The sequence below is a fragment of the Neofelis nebulosa genome, chromosome 11 (assembly GCF_028018385.1).
Source record: "Neofelis nebulosa isolate mNeoNeb1 chromosome 11, mNeoNeb1.pri, whole genome shotgun sequence".
Taxonomy (NCBI): domain Eukaryota; kingdom Metazoa; phylum Chordata; class Mammalia; order Carnivora; family Felidae; genus Neofelis; species Neofelis nebulosa.
Window position 1 is genome coordinate 76227539 of NC_080792.1, and position 17021 is coordinate 76244559.

Consider the following 17021-nt stretch of genomic DNA (forward strand, 5'->3'; position numbering starts at 1 on the left):
TCACTTTTTGTAGGCTGATTTTGTTTTAAAGCTTGAGAATGGTTTTCCTTTATTGGGATACAGTAAAACATATTCTTGAAAAAATGTCACTTTCACTGCCTGTGAGAGGATGGGACTGTAATTATAACAGAATTTGTGCCTAGTCTAGGTGCGCCCAGGGGCACATAGAGGACTATGTCTTGTTGCTGACCAGCAAGGACCTTAGAGATCATTGGTCCAGCCCCCTTGTTTTATACGTAGCATAATAGCAAGGACTTATGCAGAACTACAGCCTGGGGTTGCTGGCATTCTGGCCAGGGGTCTGTGCCCCATGTCATTGCTGATGCAGTGTTTATTTGCATGAGTTACCCAGTTATTCTATCTTCCATTTTATTTCCTGTTTTAGGGCACTGGTTTTTAAAGAAACACTAGTATATCTTTGGCCAAAATTTAAATAATTTAGATTGTAATTTTTTAGTGATGATGTTTAGAGATACAAGTTAGGGTATGTATTATTTGTTGGAACATATATGTTGGAAGGCACTTTGAGCTAATACTTTTGCAATAACAGTATTTGAGAAGTTGTTTCCATTTTTAATTTGGTAATGAAACTGTCACAAATCAGACATCTTTGGGGGGGGGTGGGATGGGAGAGGGATATTAATTATTAATCAAATACATGTCTTTGGTCCATACTTTGGAGAAGGGAAATTTTTTTAAATTTCCTCATAAATAATCTAGTTAAGTTCAGTGATATGTCAATATAATTTGTCAGTGATATAGCAACAAATTATGTTTAAGCATATTATAGAGTGCTTTCTCATAGATTCATACAGTTACTACAGAGCTAGTTTTAGCTCATACCTCGGAACTCATGCTTTGCTTCCTTTGAAACAGTGTGTACATCCATTGTAGAGCAGCTCCTACTTTTCTAATGTGCACTATCGTTCTATACAGGTAGAAGATGAATACCGAGCCTTCCAAGAAGAAGCTAAGAAACAAATAGAAGATTTGAATATGACATTAGAGAAACTAAGATCAGAGCTGGAAGAAAAAGACACAGAGAGGAGTGACATGAAAGAAACCATCTTTGAACTTGAAGATGAAGTAGAACAACACCGAGCTGTGAAACTTCATGACAACCTCATTATTTCCGATTTAGAGAGTAAGTGATGGGGGAGCTTTTCATTCCTTTTGTTGTACCCATGTTAACGAGTGGGGACAGTTTGCATTCAGTAACAAAATGAAAATTGGTCGCTGTCACTGCTGAAGTGGACAGGCACAGTAGACAGTGGCCTGCAGAAATACGCATGTGGCAAAGCGTATTTCACACATTAGCCAATAGTCTTTGGACGGCTATGTTTTGTTCATAAGGAAGAACTGTTAAGAGGAAGCATTGCTTCAAAACTGTGCTTGGTTACAGAAAATCATTTAAGGAAAAACTGATTGTTATTTTATTTTTTTAGATCTTAAGAAAAGCCATTTATTGTTCTAATGATCGCAGGTATACTGAGACAAAAATCCGTCATCCTTCATAATCTTATGTCTAAAGCACAGGTTTTTCTTTATTTGTCTGGTTTTCCTCCCAACCATGGAGATTTTATGATCTGGTAGAATTGAAACTCCTATTTTAAATTGCTTTAAGTTTTTTGAAATTATTTTACAATTATTTCACTTACAAAAATCGCAAAACTAGTACAAAGCATTTCTGTGTTGATAGTTTGATGAGGAGCAAAAATTTGGTTGATCTTAAAATGTCTTCCCACAGACTATTATGTTGCAAGTGAGGAAGAAGAAACAACCAGAAATTATTCAGTGGAAAAATTGGGCAACACTTTGACCTCACTGGTGATCCTGTAAATAAATGACAGAGGCACAGAGAATCAGACTCACCATCAGCTGGGCCATATTCTGGCTGAAGCATAACTGTAATGAATCATAAAGAAACATTAAATAGGGGCACCTGGGTGGCTCAGTCGGTTAAGTGTCTGACTCTTGATTTTGGCTCAGGTCATGATCTCACAGTTCGTGGGTTCGAGCCCTGTGTCAGGTTCCACACTTGATAGTGTGGAGCCTGCTTGGGATTCTCTGTCTCCTTCTCTCTTTCTGTCCCTCCTCTGAGCATGCTCCCTCTCTCTCTCTTCTCAAAATAAATAAATAAACGTAAAAAAAAAAAACAAAAAAAACTTTAAATAGACAAAAAAATGAATGTTTTACTAAAAACACAAGAATGTGTGGCACTGTATTCCTCAGAACTGCCAGTGTCTGTCATAAAAGACAAAGACTATGGAAAAGTTCTAGATTAAAGGGGTCTGAGGAGACATGAATTAAATGCAATACCTGTGCCTAGACTCTGTCTAACGCTGTAGGGAAAATGCTATAACGGGTGTTCTGACAGAACTGGAACTTTAAAAAACTAGATAGGACAAAAGTGGATTATAGATAAACGTATGTAACCATATCAATTTATAAAGTTGATAACTATACTGTTTATGTAAGTCAACGTCCCTATTCTTACGAATCACACACTGAATATCTAGAGGTAAAGGACCATGATGTATATCCTTAAAGGATTCAGGGAAAATATCAGGGATAGATAAAGACAGATAGACAGGGATAGAAGATGGCAAATGATGAAAAAGATGGGTAAACAGTTAACATAAGCAAATCTGTGTAAAGTGGTCATATGGGTGCTTTTTGTACTGGTTTTTGCACCTTTTTGTGAATTTGAAATTATTTCCAAATAATACATCTTAAAAATTCTTAGCGTTCTTCATCCAGATTCCTCAAATGTTAACAAATTTTAAGTTGTAGTACACTTTAATGATAGCCAGGTGGGAACAAGGAGAATGTGAATAACCTTTTTGGATACATTGGTTAAAGCTTTTCAGCCTTGTGGTTCATGATACCGATCCTTTGAGCTCTGTGTTATTCCTTGACAGAGGATCAGTAGGCAAATACAGCGTTGGGCCAGATCCCATGTGCTGTGGGCACAGAGGCAGGGAGGTTTGAGCTAGTTCCAGGAGAGAGTGGGTCATTTGCAGGAGTCCTAAACATGTCTTTTGCCAGTTCTGAGCTCTGGCTAGTTGGCTCGGCATCTGTGGACTGACCCCAAGGTTATTCTGAACATTTTGAGTCATTTGGCTACTGAAGTAGCTGACTGTCAGACTCTTTTCTTGGAGACAGTTACAGTCCTACAGATAAAACTTTCTTATCTGAAATTGTGAAAAACTTTGGAGAGTTTAACATTTGTATCTAGTCTGTATTTCAGTGTCTCTGAACGGAGAGGATTTATGTAACTGTATTTCCTAAATGTAAGAAGTTCTAAAGTTTTTCAGATTAACTTGGAAGTTGAGTGCATTTTCCATGTAGTACTGATGACAACCTTTTCCCTTGCAGGCCTTTTGATTTGAACACAGAAAGAGTGACACCTTGTGGTAATTGGGTTAATGGCTAGAAAAATGTTAGCTGATAAGGATTCCTGGAATGAAAAATGATTGACAAAATAAAAATTACATAAACTTTATGTGGATTTTTATTATGAAGTGGCTGAAAATACTGAATAAATTTTTTTAGCCCGGTATCTTCTCCCCCCAATTTTTTTAAAATGAACATTTCAAATATACATAAATACTGCAAACATGGTAGAGATAGCACCCACTGCCTAGATTTGACAGTCGTTAATGTTTTATAATATTCTCCTTCCATGTGTGTATCTGTATATGTGTGTGTTTAACTGAACCAGCTGGCAGTAAGTTGTAGACTCCATGAGACACTTAATATTTTGGTGTCATGCAACGCCTGTTTTCCTTATAATCATATCTACTAAATTTGGCATAATTCCTTAGTATCCATCTAATAGCTCACATTCAGATTTTCTCACCTGTCTTCAAAATGACTTTTAACAGTTTTCTTAGGAACCAGGATCCTGTATTCTGATAGGAGTTAATTTCTTTCTTAGTGAATTCTAGCACTTGGTATTGATGCTAAGTCATCACTTGGTATAGGGCACTTGATAACAAGGAACGCTGTTAATTGAGAAATTGAGATTTTCTTTTTAAGGTTTGTTTTTAATCTCTACACCCAAAATGAGGCTTGAATTTACAACCCCTAGATCAAGAGTCGTATGCCCCACCAACTGAGCCAGCCCAGGTCCCTGAGAAATTGAGCTTTTCATTTGTGGAATATTTTAGCAACCATTACCATACTCAGTTTTAGAACTTTTTCATCACCCTAAAAAGAAAATGTACCCATTAGTAGTCACATTGACCCCCAAATGATCCTGACTTTGGAATTAGTGGCGAGGATTTTAAAGCAGCTGTTGTAACTGCACTCAGGGTGTTGAGGAAAATCTGCCAGTAATGAATGAACAAATTGCAAATCTCAGGAAAGAAATAAAAACTGTTTAAAAAGAACCTAATATGTGTTATAGAACTGAGAAATTTAACAGCTAATTTAAAAAGTTTACTAAATCATTAAAATAGTTTTTAAGTTTATTTATTTTGAGAGACACAGAGACAGCGCAAGTAGAGGAGGAGAGAGGGAGGGAGAGAGAATCCCAAGCAGGCTCTGTGCTGCCAGCGCAGAGCCCAACACAAGTCTCGAACTCACGAAATCATGACTTGTACCAGATCGTGACCTGAGCTGAAACCAAGAGTCAGATGCCTAACTTACTGAACCATCCAGGCAGCCCACTAAATCATTTAAACAGCAAATTAAAAACATAGAAGAGCCAGTGAACTTGAAGATCAGTCAGTAGTCACTATCCAGTCTGCAGGACAGAGAAAAAAAAGATTGAAAAAAAGGAGTACAGCATCAGTGAGTATGGGACAGTATCATAGGGCATAACATGTAGTTGGAGTCCCAGATGGCTTTCCAGATAGCATCAGTGCCATACTGATTAGATTTGGCCTGCAGTACCTTTTAGTACTATTTGGATTTAGCATCCAGATTAGAAAGATCTGATATAAAATTCACTCAGTAAATAAATACTGTTAAGACTTCTGATTCAAGATGATGGCCTGAGGCCACACATATACTTCTTCTCCCTCCCAAAATCCTAGTAACATGGTCCTGCCATGTAATACAAAAATTACAATGAATCTGTGCGTGCCTGGGTGGCTCAGTCGGTTGAGCATCTGACTTCAGCTCAGGTCATGATCTCGCAGTTCTCAAGTTCAAGCCCTGTGTCAGGCTCTGTGCTGCCAGCTCAGAGCCTGGAGCCTGCTTCAGATTCTGTTTCTCTTTGTCCCTCCCCTGCTTGTGTCTGTCTCTGTCTCTTTCTCAATAATAAAAACATTTTTTAAAAAGTAAAAAAAGTTTACAATGAAACTAAACCAAAGATAGAAAATAGGTGAGGGATCTCATCAGTAGATCAACAATTTTGAGTAACTTCTGGAATATATAAAGCAGATAGAATTGGAGTTATGGAGAAATCAAACAGAACAGAAAAAAAAAACAAAAAAAAACCTACAGTCCAGGAGAACACTGAAACTCTGAGTATTGATATTCCCAGCCAAACTTTGGGGGTGGGGTACTAAAACCTCTTCCTCAGGGGTCATAGGGTCTGGGACGAGCAGCAATTTCAGGCTGTGGTATAAAAGATTGTCAGCATTTGTACCACCCTCTCCATTGTAGAGTGCTGGCTGTGGTGTTTGCCCCAGGCTCAATTTTTTTTTTTTTTTTTTTTTTTTTTTAATTACGAGAGAGAGCTTGAGTTGGGAAGGGCAAAGGGAGAGAGAATCTTAAGCAGGCTCCATGCTTAGCTCGGAGCCTGACGCATGGCTCGATCCCACAACCCTGGAATCATGACCTGAGCCGAAGTCAAGTTTCAGATGCTCAACTGATTGAGCCACCTAGGCGCTCCTCGAATTCTTTTTCTAAATAAGGTGGGGAACGTGGTGCCAGGGGCTCCTGCCGTAACTTCGGTATCAGAAAGAGAAGCAAAGCCCTGCCCAAAGTAACAGCAGGCTGCCATGTTGTCTTGAAATGAAGACCACACTTAGGGAGAGGCAATTTGGCCCAGCAGTGAAATGGGGGCGCGCGCGTGCGCGCGCGCACACACACACACACACACACACACACACACACACACACCTGTTTCCTTGGTTGAAGCCACCCACTTCTGCCTCCAGAAGAGGGCCCCCCGTAGGCATATATCATCAGTGGAGCCTTAATCCAGTCATTGCGTTGAGGGGAGAGGCCTGTAGCTAGAACAGTGACTTCTACGATTATTGAGAGACATGTGGAAGTCACTAATATTAATTATCCTTGTCCTTTGTAAGAAAGGCCAACCAGGACTTAGACATTTAGTTTCTTAAAAGAGAAACAGCAGAAAGAAGCAACTTAACTGAGCCTGAATAAATTAAGTTAATGACTTCACTGCTAGTCCAGCAAACCAAAGCTGAGTGGTGTTGAGGGTAGTGGCATGAACGAGATCTCAGGTATGGCTCAAGTGATGTGCCCATCAGTTACAGTGACTTTTTTTTTAATTAAATTTTTTTTTCAACGTTTTTTATTTATTTTTGGGACAGAGAGAGACAGAGCATGAACGGGGGAGGGGCAGAGAGAGAGGGAGACATAGAATCAGAAACAGGCTCCAGGCTCCGAGCCATCAGCCCAGAGCCTGACGCGGGGCTCGAACTCACGGACCGCGAGATCGTGACCTGGCTGAAGTCGGACGCTTAACCGACTGTGCCACCCAGGCGCCCCTACAGTGACTTTTTTGACCACTTTGTGTTTGTGTAGTAATGCTTGCTGTGTGCTTGCATTTATGTATAGCTCCTTTCCTGCCCTCTGTAGTTCCTGAGATTGGGGGCTAGGGCCTGACATCTAGCAACACAGGTTTTGCGCTTTCACATGGAACACTATTGACTATGGTGAGTAAACGTGTCTTGAGATTAGAGAAGTAGCAGAAGGAAATGGAGGAGAGTTGTATAATTCTTGATGGGAAAGCCTTTTTCAACACTAGTGGGAAGCCATAAAGGAAAGTTTCCTATTTGACTATGTATTACTGAAATTTTCAGTTCAGCAAAATAAAAGTACCATAAAGGACTTTGAGAGAAATATTTGTAGCACATATAAAATATATAAGGAGAGTCTTTTTTTTTTTTTTTTTTTTTTAATTTATTTTTGGGACAGAGAGAGACAGAGCATGAACGGGGGAGGGGCAGAGAGAGAGGGAGATGCAGAATCGGAAACAGGCTCCAGGCTCCGAGCCATCAGCCCAGAGCCTGACGCGGGGCTCGAACTCAAGGACCGCGAGATCGTGACCTGCCTGAAGTCGGACGCTTAACCGACTGCGCCACCCAGGCGCCCCTATAAGGAGAGTCTTATATGTATCAATATATATATATTGACATATATCAATGACATTAGGATAATCCATTAGCCAAAAAGAGTGTATGAATAGGTAAGGCAGAAAAGGTGCGAAAATACGCTTGACTTCACTAATAAACTCTAAAACAAGATGCCAGTTTTCACTTGGCAGGTGTGAAAAGTGAAAAAGGATGATAGTGTGTAGGAGAGGAGAAAAGGGACCTCTTGCGTATTGTCGGAAGGAGTATAGATTGCTGCAACCTTTTCGGGGTATTGATCAGAATTTAAAGTACAACAGTACTTTAGCAACAATGTTTAGAAACATTCTTACTAGTTTGCAAATATAAGCTTAGATATGTATGTTGCAGAATTACTGGTTACCACAAAAACTTGGAAGTTGAGATCTAGTTAATAACCTGTGAGCGCAGTGCATCCCCACTATGGCTGCCGTTTCATCAGTGAGGATAAATTAGACAGGTCTATGTGTACAGCCATAGATGGAATAAAGCAGATAATGGGACAGTAGAATATGAGCTGTGTGTATTATTTCTGTAATTAAAAAACATACAAGTTTTAAATACAGCATTACACTGAAATGGTGACCAGGCATGATGATTTCCTTAAGAAATACTGATACAGTGTATTCTATACAATAAATTTTATAACTTGGTGACTTCTCAAAAAAATTTTCTGCATTCTTGAGCTGGATCCTTCTAACGGATTGACTTGGATCCTGTCAATAGTTCCGAGTTGTCCTTCATTACTTCTTACAGTTCTAGAAATGTGTCTGCAAGAAATATCTGAACAATTGTGTAAAGATACTCATTGTGTTTATGACAAAAATTGTGGAACCGTTCTGTTTGTCAATAGGAGATTACTAAAACAAATCATATGTCCAACTGGTGGAACACTAACAGCCATCAGATAGTGCTGTAGATCTGAATTGATTAATAGTTGTCCATTATCTAGCTAAGTAGAAAGGCTTATGAAGAAGTATAATTAGTATTATCCCACTTTTAGGAAAAAAGTTCACACACGTATGAAGTCTGGAAGGATATATGCCAAATGCAAATAATGAGTAATTTTATTTTTACAATGCTTTTCTGTTTTCCAGACTGTTTATCGTGAGCATGCATTCCCTTTAGAGTCGAAGGGAAAAAGTTGTATCTACTTTTTGGGGGGGAAGGGGTGATAAAAATGAATAAAAAATAAAAAAAACATAGTAGTAAATGGTTTATTTGAAACTCATCTGTGTCCTCTTTCAAAGCATCAGGAATTGTGGTTTGGGGATAAAGGTGTGGCCTGGTGGCTGGATGTACTGCCTGCCTCTCCCCTCTGCCCCTAAGGCATGGTATTTTAACTGGTATTTTACTCTTGCCATTTCTCTTCCTCTGGTAATTGCCCCTGATGTTAGGTGGAGGTGCTTGATAGGATGTAAGGGTCTGATGGTATTGGGATATCAGTATTCTGAGGAGTTTCATGGATTTGGAGGGCAGGAAAGGTTGCTTGTGAACTTTCGTTATTTTCTACCCCCAGGAGTCACAGGTTGAGCCTGTGCCCATGGTAGTTGCCCAGTAACATCAGCATGCGTGATGGGTATATAACTGGAGCCGGAACGAGGGCCTGGTTGATTGTTCCTTGTTTGTCAGGGGTGAGAGTTCTTGGTGGTGAAAAGATTATGAACCCCATTATTAAATGGGCAGAGCAGTGCTCAGAATTGTTCAGAGCAAAGTTGGTCTAATTACAGTGAGAATAGCAATTTACTTGATTTCTAGAATAAAAATAACATTGTAAAATTGAGTTGTAACTTGTAATTAAAAATGAGATCATAGTAGTACTTCTGTTCTTTGGTAGAATTTAATGTTGCTTTTGAGTTGAAGACAGTAGATGGCAGTGTCCCTCATTGTAGAAGAACTTGGAAGAGGAAGGAAACTGCTTTTACAGGCCCCAGAGTTGAAGACTAACAGTATCCTTTCGTGTAACCATTAATTGGGCCAGATGGCAATTTTGCTAAGATAGTCTTCCAAACAAGAGCATAAGTACACATTCCTCTGTTTCCAAGGAGGAAAAGCCTGTTGTCATTTTTAATACTTTATGTTACAAAGTGAAAATACGGTTGGGATTCATGAAGTTTAAATCAAATTCCCTAGACACACTTGTAGTGTACTTCATTCTGCTTAAATATCTCCATTGGCTGCCAGCTTCCTATTTAAAAGCATTAATAAGACATGACGATAATAAATACATAGTGCTGAGTGTGTAAGAATGTCCTTTTAAGAGTAGTGATTATGTGGCGGGTAAAGAGAGAAGGATAAGAACAAAATAAATGAATGAAGTTTGAGGTTTTATGATCAGTCTAAGATGGCCAGGTGGCTTCACATGTCACTTGAGAACAAAGACACACCAGATGTTAAATTGAACAGTACTAAGATTTGCTGTCATTTGTCTTGTGTGAATTATATATAAAGATAGGTATATATGTCCTTTGTGACCAGAAGAAAAAGAAAATGGTTTTTAGCAGAGGAGGAGAAATTCACATTTTTTTGTTCGCTTGCCTATTTTAATTATGTTTTGCATTTAAATATAGTGTAAATGAAAAATATAACTCCTAGTGTTTTCAACACTAGAAATATTTCAGTTTCTGTCCTTCTTATTAGTGTATGATTATATCACCAAGACCTTGAATTTGTCTACGTATAGGTAATAGGGAGCTGAGGTCCCATCCTGGTTCCAGAGTTATCCTTGCTTCTGGAGATATGGATCAGGGTATTGGACTCACTCATCAGTGTCCACTTTGCCCTTAACCAAATTGAATAGCCCTTTTGCCCTGTTTCCAGGTTAAATGAGGTCTGAGGCAGCTTATACAGAGACAGACTTAAAGTTTAATCCTTTGCATTATAAAAACATCCTCTTTTCTGTCCCTAGGAGGGTAAGGACTATGTCTTTTTTCCCTTTCCCTTGTATCTTAAGCATCTAGAAAAAAGCCTGGCACAAAGTACGTACTTATGAGGTATTTGTTGAATTGATGTAAATTTTGAACAGTTTTTATTTCAAAGGCCTGAAATTGGTTGAAGAATTTTGTGGCGATGAATGGGAGGGAGTTAACTACTGGCTACCAAAATTGGCCAGTTTTTCCCCCCATGTTTTACTCATTTATTTTTTTTTCCAGCTTTAGAAAATTTATCATCATTATATATTTATAATATTACACATATAATTGTTATAAATATTCTAGGCTTTTATGTTGTTACTGAAGTGAATTCATGTCATTTAAAAATATCTGAACACAAATGTATCAATGCTGAATTAAAGGTATCATGTCACACAGGTTACAACAGAGCAGGTTTCTGATGGAACTGGGAGGGGAAGATAAGCAGTCTAAGAAAAGACATCATCAGCACACCCCTACTTTTGTGTGTTGATTAAAAACTAATAATTTCTGGGGCACCTGGGTGGCTCAGTTGGTTGAATGTCCAACTTTGGCTCCGGTCATGATCTTGTGGGCTTGGGAGTTCAAGCCCCTCATCAGGATTGCTGCTGTCAGCATGGGAACTCACTTCAGATCCTTTGTCCCCCTCTCTTTCTGCTCCTCCCCCACTCTCTGTCCCTGCCTGCGCACACACTTACTCTCAAAAATAAATAAACGTTAAAAAGGCTAATAATTTGTTAGCTTAAGGAAGTTTTTTTTCTAAGATTTTACACCCAGCATGGGGCTTGAACCTACAACTTTGAGATCAGAAGTCACATACTTTAACTGGCTGAGCCAACCAAGTGCCCCAAGATTGATTAATTGATTGATAGATTTTTTTATTCTCTTGGCTTTTTTTTTTTTGAGTTTATTTATTTAGAGAGAGAGCATGCACGAGTGGGGGAGGGGCAGAGAGAGGGAGAGGGAGATAATCCCAAGCAGGCTGTGTGCTGACAATGGGGAACCTGGGTTGGGGCTAGAACCCATGAACTACAAGATCATGACCTGAGCCAAAACCAAGAGTTGGACACTTAACTGACCGAGCCACCCAGGCACTCCGAGATTTTTTTTTAAGATTTTAATTTTGAGTAATCTCTACACCCAGTGTGGGGCTTGAACCTACAACCCTGAGATCAAGAGTCGCATGCTCTACCGACTGAGCCAGCCAGGTGCCCCTTAAGAAAGATTTTTTGATTACATGTGACACTGCATGCAGGTGTTCACTATGCCTAGGTTCCTACTACAAAATGTAATGAATAGGAGAGAATTTTTACCAAAAACACCAATGTCTATAGTGATGATGTCCCTGATAATAAAGAGTTCAGGGGCGCCTGGGTGGCTCAGTTAATTGAGGATCTGACTCTTGATTTCAGTTCAGATCATGGTTTCCTGGGTCATGAGATCAAGCTCTCCATCGGGCTCTGTGCTGAGCAAGGAGACCTCTTAAGATTCTCTCTCTCTCTCTCTCTCTCTCTCTCTCTCTCTCTCTCTCTCTCTCTCTGTCCCCCCCCCGCCCCTCTCCTCTGCTTATGCACCCTTTCTCTCTAAAATAAAATAAAAAAATTAAAAAAGAAAGTTCAGTCCTGTCAGTGGAGTATTTTTTAAAACTCCATAGGTTATGATTTTAGTATTGCTTTCTCTTTCTCCTTCCATTAGCTTGCATGTTTCGACATTTATTCCGTTTACAGTTCTACCATGTGCCAGGTGTTGGGGCTGTGAAGTTACCACATAGCTTCTGACTTTGAAGTGTTTCCAGTCTAGTGGTCAAGACAGATGTGTAAAGAAATTTAATAGTGTTGGCACTAACAGTCAAACAGTTGGAACACAGAAAGGATAGGATTCTCCTGCAGTGGGGGACAACTGGTAAAGTTAGAGTATTTGTCTCTAGATATCAGTGCCTTTTCTGGTGCTTAAGCCAAGAGAAAGTGCTGAGCTATCAAAGTAACCAACTGTGATAGACTTACTTGGTGGCATTTACCAGTGTGGCACCTCCTAAGACATTTCCTCTTAAGCATGGATTTTTGAGCAGAACCTCCAAATAGAATGTGACTTCCCATACATTTCTCGTTCCAGGGGCACCAGTCTTGACTGTGCCTTCACATTCGCATTCCCACTGTATCTAGAATGGTACTTTGCATATTAGCGGTACTAATTAAATGTTTACAGTGAATGTGGAATTATATGAAGAAAATTTATATTATGCAAGAACTAATTTGAGGAGTATTAATTTACTTTATGAATATACCACTTATTTTATAAAAAGACTTTCCATAGAATTCATGTAAATAGCAGCTCTCCAGGGTATTATGTAGATAATTAATGAAATCTGTAAAAATTTTTCTAATTCACCACTTTCTTAGAATTTCTTCCAGTGTGTAAAGTAAGTTATGCTTTCATAAAGAGTTTAGTTTAATAACCCTTTTGATTAAAAATTCACACTTTAATAGTAGTCAGTGTTATTTTGATTGGTTATGAGCCAACAATGTACGTGTTTCTAACAATTGATTTTACTTAACTTTTTGTTTCAGAATTTAGACACTGAGGAAGGAAGCAATCCAGAAATTGTGATTTAAATTTGGTATTTTCCATATAAAGTAATATTGGTTAATACTTGGATTGAACATTCTTTTTTTCTTTTAAAGTTTTGTATTAAAAATAAAGTCTTTGGGCAGGATGACCTTTTTTTTTAATGTTATATTTAAATTCCTCCTCCCTTTATATTATTCCTTTTGAACACAGCTTTAAGAATAAATATTTAAACTTCTGTGCTCTTTTCAGATACGGTTAAAAAACTCCAGGACCAAAAACATGACATGGAAAGAGAAATCAAGACACTCCACAGGAGACTTCGGGTAGGATAAATCTTCATGTATTATCTCATTAGAAAACCTAGGTTTCTGGGGGCGCCTGGGTGGCTTGGTCAGTTAAGCGTCCGACTTCGGCTCAGGTCACTATCTCGCGGTCCGTGAGTTCGAGCCCCGCGTCGGGCTCTGTGTCGACAGCTCAGAGTCTGGAGCCTGTTTCAGATTCTGTGTCTCCCTCTCTCTGTGACCCTCCCCCGTTCATGCTCTGTCTCTCTCTGTCTCAAAAATAAATAAACGTTAAAAAAAAAAATTTATTAAAAAAATAAAATAAAATAAAACCTAGGTTTCTGAAAGTTGAGTGCCATGTAGCCCGTGACTGTGTTAGCATTCATCTTAAGCTTCAGATACGGTTAAAATACTGATCCCACTGGGCTTTGGGCAGAAAGTAAATGGCATCATTTCAAGTTGGGATCAGTGCTAGATTCTGGATAGAAGAATCTACTAGTAATTTATGAGTGGTAATTTTTAAAAGATGGATTTAGAAAGCAAGTGTTATATTTTGGAAAGAAAGTTTATAAGCTCTTGATTAGAAAGTGTCCCAAACCAAGCTGTTTCCATTTGGGTTTTCTGTCTTCTGTGGATTTGATCAGCTTGCCAATAGGAGGTGCCACTCTGATGCAGATTGGGGAAGCTCATCTCATAGTTTGGGTCCTGCCTCAGTTACTTAGGCTATATTCATGGTGTCAGAAAATTGCTTTGGGGTGATGGATGCTGGGCCTGGGAGTGGACTGCTGTGGCTCTGGTGGAGGAGATGCCCTGGGGCTGGGGGGGGGGCGGGTTGCCCACCCAGCCACACCCGCATCCTCCATGACTGTGGGAAGCAGCAGATCATACAGTTCCTTAGCTGCTCTTTTTGTATGATTTTGTCTGCCTAGTTTGAGTTTTGTGTTTTTCTTCTGGCTTCCTCTTCCTTTTCCTTTACTTTTGATTTTTTTTTTCCTGTTAGTTTTTGATGTCAGGATATTTATAGTTTTTCATGTAAAATCTTTCAGTATGGTTCACACACCATTTATCTACCTTCTTCAGCTTTTCAGAGGTAAAATGCTATATAAATTTTAAATAATGTGTTTATTTTCATAAGACTTATAAACTTGCATAAGGAAGGGAGGCTTGACATTATTGTCATTCATACTGATTGAGCACTCGTGCTTAATGCCTTAGCAGACAGATCAACTAGAAAATCTTTTCCTCATTAAGAACAAGTTTACTACTATTAATTGTATTACCTGTTGCCTGTTAGAAATGGTAATAGCAATTCTCTGGGATTTAAAAGAAATTAATCATCATTTAGGACAGTGCATTACAGTCTGAATCATAAATACATTTTATTGTTTTTATAAGTTTTTATTACTTTCTTTTAGAAATAAAAATTTAGTTTTTTAATGTAGGAAGAATCTGCAGAATGGCGGCAGTTTCAAGCTGATCTCCAGACTGCTGTGGTAATTGCAAATGACATTAAATCTGAAGCCCAAGAGGAGATTGGTGATCTGAAGCGCCGGTTACATGAGGCTCAAGAAAAAAATGAGAAGCTCACAAAAGAATTGGAGGAAATAAAGTCACGCAAGTATGTTTTAAGAAGCCAATTGTGCGCTTATGTTTTAATAGAGAACACTTAAATCCCAATTTTGTGATGTGGTATTACGGAAAGAATGTGGGGGTTGACACTAGTGTGACTGAGTATAGATGCTAGTGGGAGTTACTCAGCTTTCCTGGCCCCATTTTATGACACCTGTAAAATAGCACAGTCTATATGGATCTTTCAGAGCTGTTGGCAGCATCTGTAATCAATAACTCTGAAGGGGCCAGAATGGTACCTTATGGTCTCTCCTTTCCTGTATCCACACACTCCAGTACTGTTACTTTTCTTTAGATTAATAGCCTCTGATTAAGGATGTATACTCTGGAGGCAGACAGGCTTGGCTTCTGTCCAGTTCTGCCTCTTACTGGCTGTGTGTTCTTGGTCAGGCCACTTAACTTCCCCAAGCCTCAGTTTGCTCATCTTTAAAATGGAGACAGTACTGCCTGCTTTACAGTATTGCTGTAAGGCTTAAAGGAGATCTGTCTATACAGTGCTCAGGGCAATGATGAGTATACTTTAATATTATTAGAGATCCAAATAAAGAATGCAAAGTGAGTTTCTCTCCATCACTCAGCTTGAGGAGTTTTCACTTGTTGTAATGTTTATAACCATCTGGATCTCTATAGTAGTGTTTTTTCCCACCTAACATAGAGGTCATTGGAAACCCATGTAAAGTATTAGATGAGATGACATTTGTGATATGCTCTGAGTTCCTCAGTGAAACTCCATCTAATGAGTGGAGGAGGGGGGCAGTAGTTTTTATGTTTGAGGATATTACTAAGATTTTGATAATGGCTGGCTGAATCAGTAGAGCATGTGATTCTTGATCTCAGGGTCGTGAGTTTGAACCCTACTTTGAGCATAGAGTTTACTGAAAGAAAAAAAAAAAGAATTTGATTATGCATTAATTAGTAGACAGAGGAAAAAATATAGAAAAATATTTAACAGGATATCATTGAAAAGCTATCTTGTCTTATTGTTGCCTAGCTCTAGTGTATGACCCAGAGAAAAGTATTACTAAACCATTTTTCTTTGGCTTCCTTAAGCAGAACGTAGAATGAGGTGGAAGAGTATTTTTTCTCTATTGGTGTAAAACTCCTATTACTTTACCTTTTTTCTGTATACTATTAAATGAATGGTGTATCAGAAATGTTTCATTCTAAAGCTAACCCGAGTAACTGAAATTCTGTTCTTATAGAATCATTCCATTGCGTCCTAAAGATGTCTTTGATGTAATAATTTTACTAACTTTTGGTCCTTGAGTATGTTCTTTGTAACATTCCATGTGATGAATGGGAAGTATATATAAAGCACTTGGCACTCTGTCTGCTATATACCCAAGTACAAGGTTGTCTCCAGGAAAGCTTTCTGTGATTGTTTTAATTTGAGTTTTTTTCTGACTGGCAAACTATGGGTATTCAGATTTGGTGGATATTTCTTGAAGACAAATTAAGAGAGATCCTCCATGTCATTTCAAGGAAAACAGCTGGTCATATTTGTTGCCAGTGCTAAAATGTGGGCTTTCAAGTGAATGTTAGGATTTGGGGAAACTTGTATCCACCATCGCAAGCTTGGCAGCTTCCCATATTTAATTTTTTTTTTTTTAATGTTTATTTATTTTTGAGACAGAGAGAGACAGAGCATGAATGGGGGAGGGGCAGAGAGAGAGGGAGACACAGAATCGGAAGCAGGCTCCAGGCTCTGAGCCATCAGCCCAGAGCCCGACGTGGGGCTCGAACTCACGAACGGTGAGATCGTGACCTGAGCTGAAGTCGGACGCTCAACCGACTGAGCCACCCAGGCGCCCCTTTTTTAATTTTTAAAAATTTTTTTTTAATGTTTATTTATTTTTGAGACAGAGAACAGCTTCCCATATTTAAAGAGTTTCCTGATGAGATCACTGGGGATATAAACAAATGTGACTTTTAAAAAATAAATCCTATGATGACAGATGTCAACATTTGGAAAATTCAGGTAACTCAGTGAACACTGAGTATGACCAATGCATGATCTTACACAGTCACATATAGGTAAAAATCTATTTAAAATGTCAGGTAGACTAGGAGATTTTTATTTTTTTAAATTTTTATTTATGTTTATTATTTTTCAATTTACATCCAAGTTAGTTAACATATAGTGCAATAATGATTTCAGGAGTAGAATCCAGGGATTCATCCCCTACATATAACACCCAGTGCTCATCCCAACAAGTATCCTCCTTAAAGCCCCTTGCCCATTTAGTCCATCCCACCACCCACAACCCCCCAGCAACCCTCAGTTTGTTCTCTATATTTAAGAGTCTCTTATGTTTTGT

The 17021-nt window shown here is 38.7% G+C and overlaps 1 protein-coding gene across 3 annotated transcripts in view; it reads left to right on the forward strand.

Annotated features, from left to right (window-relative positions):
• Nucleotides 1-17021, forward strand: part of SPECC1L (sperm antigen with calponin homology and coiled-coil domains 1 like) — a 142592-nt gene that overhangs the window by 56477 nt on the left and 69094 nt on the right. For all 3 annotated transcript variants that reach the window (XM_058690955.1, XM_058690953.1, XM_058690954.1), the window contains 3 exons: nucleotides 937-1144; nucleotides 13043-13116; nucleotides 14517-14692. In XM_058690955.1, the coding sequence (XP_058546938.1) occupies nucleotides 937-1144; nucleotides 13043-13116; nucleotides 14517-14692 (458 nt within the window). The remainder of the gene's footprint in view (nucleotides 1-936; nucleotides 1145-13042; nucleotides 13117-14516; nucleotides 14693-17021) is intronic.